The sequence below is a fragment of the Zingiber officinale genome, chromosome 2B (assembly GCF_018446385.1).
Source record: "Zingiber officinale cultivar Zhangliang chromosome 2B, Zo_v1.1, whole genome shotgun sequence".
NCBI lineage: Eukaryota > Viridiplantae > Streptophyta > Magnoliopsida > Zingiberales > Zingiberaceae > Zingiber > Zingiber officinale.
The window spans coordinates 122380871-122385648 of NC_055989.1; the positions used below are offsets into that span (position 1 = coordinate 122380871).

The 4778-nt window shown below is 35.0% G+C and overlaps 1 protein-coding gene across 2 annotated transcripts in view; it reads right to left on the minus strand.

Annotated features, from left to right (window-relative positions):
* The window catches only part of LOC122046968 (cytochrome b-c1 complex subunit 8-like), a 5511-nt gene extending 976 nt beyond the window's left edge, over positions 1 to 4535 (minus strand). For both annotated transcript variants that reach the window (XM_042607950.1, XM_042607949.1), the window contains exon 1: positions 4268 to 4535. In XM_042607950.1, the coding sequence (XP_042463884.1) occupies positions 4268 to 4437 (170 nt within the window). In that variant the 5' untranslated portion in view covers positions 4438 to 4535. The remainder of the gene's footprint in view (positions 1 to 4267) is intronic.
* Between the last annotated feature and the right edge of the window lie 243 nt (positions 4536 to 4778).

The window sequence follows — 4778 nt, forward strand, 5'->3', positions numbered from 1 at the left end:
TTAATGGAGATTGGGGCATCAACAGCCAAACAAAAGTCACAAAAATAGTGAAACAGTCTGGAACTTTGGTTGAAAAATATAAATAAAGAAGTTTTTACTTTAGGTTTCATTTAAAATCATTACCCTATTTCCTATGGTAAAAATTCATTTATGATGAATTATGCAAATACCACATTAAATATTGCTCGTTTCCATACTATCTATATAATTCTTTTTAAAGGAAAAAAGAATAAAATGAAGTATATTACACTAATAATCTTTTTTCAATTAATCATCTAATCTTAGGAGAAGGGGAAGAATGTTGGAACCAAATTTAAAATGTGATGGAAACATGACCTTGTTCTCATTTGGTGTTGCAATAGCAATTGCACTCATCCCATGCAAAACGATGGTATTAGTAAACTCCTAATATGATAATGTAGAGATAATCTTACTAATAAGGTAGGTTATAGGCAGAACTAATAGTTGTGCTTTCTGAAATCTCCAACCATGGTTCATTATTTTGTTCCATGCTAATAGGCACAGGTGAAACATCTCATTCAGCTAGTCAACCGGCACATGGAACTCTCCTAGACAACAAAGCATATCCATCATGATGTGAGGCTTCACACAAGGACAGCAACCACACAAGGCTTCCCGCAAGGCTTTTGTGGGGTTTATGATGACAGTGGTGCAGAAATGGGCTTTCCCGAGGCGACATGACAAGGTCAAGGCAACACATTGTGATGATGGTGAGGATTCCAATCAGTCCACAAGACTTCCACAATGTACTCAACTTCTCCATTGTCACTGCCTAGGGTTCGCACTTGGTACCTCCATCAGCACCCATAATGACTAGGGCTGTAAACGAGCCGAGCCGAGCCGAGCCGAGCCGAGCTTTGGGATGTTCAAACTTATTTGATAAGATAACCGAGCTGAGCCGAGCTTAAAATGAACCAAGCTTTTGAAATGAGTGTTCAAGCTTGGCTTGGTTTATTTTTTATGAGCTTGAGCTTGTTTGAAACTTGGCTTGAGCTTGATTCGTTTAGATGTTATCAAGCTCTCAATTCAAGCTTGGCTTGAGCTTGGTTCGAGCTTGGCTTGAGCTTGGTTCGAGCTTGGCTTGAGCTTGGTTTGTTTAGATGTTATCAAGCTTTCAATTCAAGCTTCTTTGAAACTTTTAATTGTTTGATTGACTATTAAGATTGATAATTTAAATTTATTTATTTATTTTATTTTATTTTATTTTATTTTATTTTATTATTTATTTAGCATATTGAAAAAAGTTTTATTAATAAATATGGTTCGTGAACATTGTTCATGAACGTTGTTCACGAACATTGTTCACGAACGTTAACGAGCTGAACACATATGTGTTCAAGCTTGTTTGTTTAGCTTAACGAGCTGTTCAAACTTGTTTGTTTAATTAATTTTATGTATATTGAACGAACATAAACAAGCTCTTACCAAGCCGAACACCAAGCTTGTTCACGAACGCTTGGTTCATTTACAGACCTAATAATGACTGACACGTCTTGTTTCGGCTGGGGACTACTACCTAAACTCAAGATAACAAACTTTGCAGTTAACTACAAAACTATTATATCCTTGTTACATGTAAGCAAACTAAATGAGAGATGACGAACTGAAAACCATGTCGATTTGATCAAAACCATATTGATCCAAGCCATGTGTCAACAAAGCCCAACGGCAAAGGTATCATTCCAGGAAGATACCAAAATTTATATCTATATTGAAATATAAACCTTGATTTGAGCATCATTATCATCATTATTTATCCCAACTATTCAACTGTTTTGGGTCAGCTATGTAGAATTCACAATTCATCCAGGCTACGTTTGGTTGGGTGTAATGTAATCTTGCTTGTAATGTAATTAAATTTGTAATGTAATCTTGATTACATTACTACGTTTGGTAATGTAATGTATGTAATCTTTGATTACAAGAATGATTACATTCTTTTGTTTGGTGTCCATTATTTTTTTATAAAAAATATAATTCGTATTATTATAAAATGATAAAAATATCCTGCGACCTCTACCGATGGCCGCCGCACCTCTGCCGGAACTTGCGGCAACCAACGGTCATCACCGTTGGCCTCCTCCGCCGGTAGCCGCCACCGGCAACCGTCAACGGCAACAATCGCCGACGGTGGTCGCCGACGACGATCGCCGGCGGCAGCGATCGTCGGCGGCGAGCGGCGGTCGCCGGCGACAGTGGATGGCAGCCCCGGTGGACTAGGGGTATATTCGACATTTAAATTTTGGTTAAACGGTGACCTCGTAATGTAATCCGATTACATAGTATTTGCTTTGCAATCCAGATTACAAAACTTCACTACCTTTTGTAATCCAGATTACATTACATTACAAGTTTAAAATTAAACCAAACAAAATAATCAACCTTGTACAGATTACACCCTACCAAACGTAGCCCCAATGTCTTGTTAATCATGTCATGAGTCATGTTATTTATGTCAATGTAAAATCCCATAAAATAATACAAAATTCATCATCTTTCTTAAAACAAATAATCGTTTATTTGATGTATTATTAGGTAAACATTTTAAAAGACTATTTATGTAATATACAAGGTTATTAAATTAGTTTAAATAAATAATTTTTTCACTATATATGTAGAGTCATCATAATAGTGTCATATCTTATAATTTTTGTGTTTTCTCTCTTTTAATCATGTTCCATTTAGAGTTTGATTTGATCAAATTAATCCCGTACCCTTAATTGCATTAGCACCAAGAATCTTATCCCTCCATTGAGATTTATGCAAGGTTGTATCACTTGTAATATTCAAAATATTAGATCGTTTTCGCTATATAACCTAATTTTTCTTTGATTTCCATCTACCCTTTACACCAATTGGTTGAACTCTTCTAACTACAAAATCTATTAATTTCCTTTAGGCACATCAATGACATCTCATGTGACAATCTGTTAGATTATGCATAACCATTACTAGAGAATATTTTTTTTTTTATTCTATCTTTTCTATTACCCAACAAATCCATCCTAGCATTATCATCTCTAGTATATTAATCTTCTATATGTCTTATTTCCTACCATCTCAACATTTGGATTTAAAGAGTATGGTGAATGGTATCATCACCTTATAAAATTTTCCTTTAGCCTAAAGGGCCCGTGATGATTAGTTATCACACAAGAATCCAAAAGTACTTTCGATGCAGCGCTGGGATTATCTCAAACTCACAAAACTAACAAAGAGGGAAAATATCAAAAATTATCCATTACATGAGGATCTAAACCCTTTTTATAAAACAAACAAAAAGATCAAATCTCCTAACAAAACCTAACTTATCCTAAAATTATAACAAAGTTTAAAACTTAATATAACTTTAAAAAAAAATAACTTGTAAAATCTAAAAGGTTAAAAAAGTAGACTGTAAAATTTAGCTCCATTTCAAACCACATCAACTTCTTTTCTACCATCCACTCTTCATCCTATTAAAGACATCTTCATCAATATATGTTTTCCTTGAACAATAGACCAACAACATCGCAAAGGAATAGTTCCCTGATATTATTTCCTTGCGGAAATTGAATTTCTATGTAATTTCCATTCATACTGACTTCATACTTTTCATTTCTGACGTTTGTTCTCCACAATTCAATCTTCATGTTTAATTTATTTACATTCTCATCAATTAGCATAATATCCATCTGGAATCAACTAATTAGAACATGAATGCATTCTTTTTTTTTTATTAGAAGAACAATTTGTTTCGAAAATTATGGATATAAAATATTTATAAAATCCATTTAAGTGTAAACAATAGAAATAAAGCCAGTTCAAATTACATAAGACTCGCACAAATGTGCATCAGTAGCACTTCTGAGCGAAAGAATTTATAGATAAACTACTAAATCCAACAAAAGTACTTGTAAGCCAGCGGACTCAGAAAACGAACTATTTCAATATTCTTACTAGTCCAAAGTTCCATGACACAAACTTTGTCAGACAAAGGGCGGAAAGCTTTAGAACTGAATGTAAGAAAATAAAGACGCGCAAAATTTCAATTATGGATCTAAACCGATGAGATCACTGAAACAAATTTAGGGGGCTTTCAAGACGATTTAATCCGAAACTAAGATCAGCTTCTTCAATATGAAATAGAATCTAAGTTAAACAAATATGACGCGCATCTATCCAATCGTACCGGAGATATCTATCACAGTATGAAAAAATGCGTGTTTCCAAATCAACGGGAGCAAAGGATGACAGAACGACATACCTGTAGGTACCGACTATAGGGACAAGGAGTAGGGTAGCGTTGATCCAGTTCTCGGAGACCTTGTGCTGGATCTTGCCGGGGAGATCCTTCCAGAGCCCGGGCATCACCTTCTGCTGAAACGGTGACAAGGCATAGATCACCGCCTTCATGCGCACCGGGGTCTTCCCCATCGCTCTTCTCTCTTCTCTCTTCTTCGCGATTCGAATTTCGCAGCCTCGCGTCGCCTCCCCTGCCGGCTCCACACAAAAGCCGATCGATGGTCCAACTTTTCGACGGAGACAAGTAAATAAAAATGCAAAAGCCTATTATTTACACGGGCTTTGATCCAATTGTTAGGCCCGAATGAAGTTATTCTTTCAAACTTAATTATTGAATTCCATATAAATTAATTAAAACTATCATATGAGCTCCACGTTGTATAATTTTTCAAACAATATTTTTGTATTCCTTGAACTCTCTCAATCGGTTGTTTTTTAAAATAAATAAATAAATATTTTTTGTATATATAATA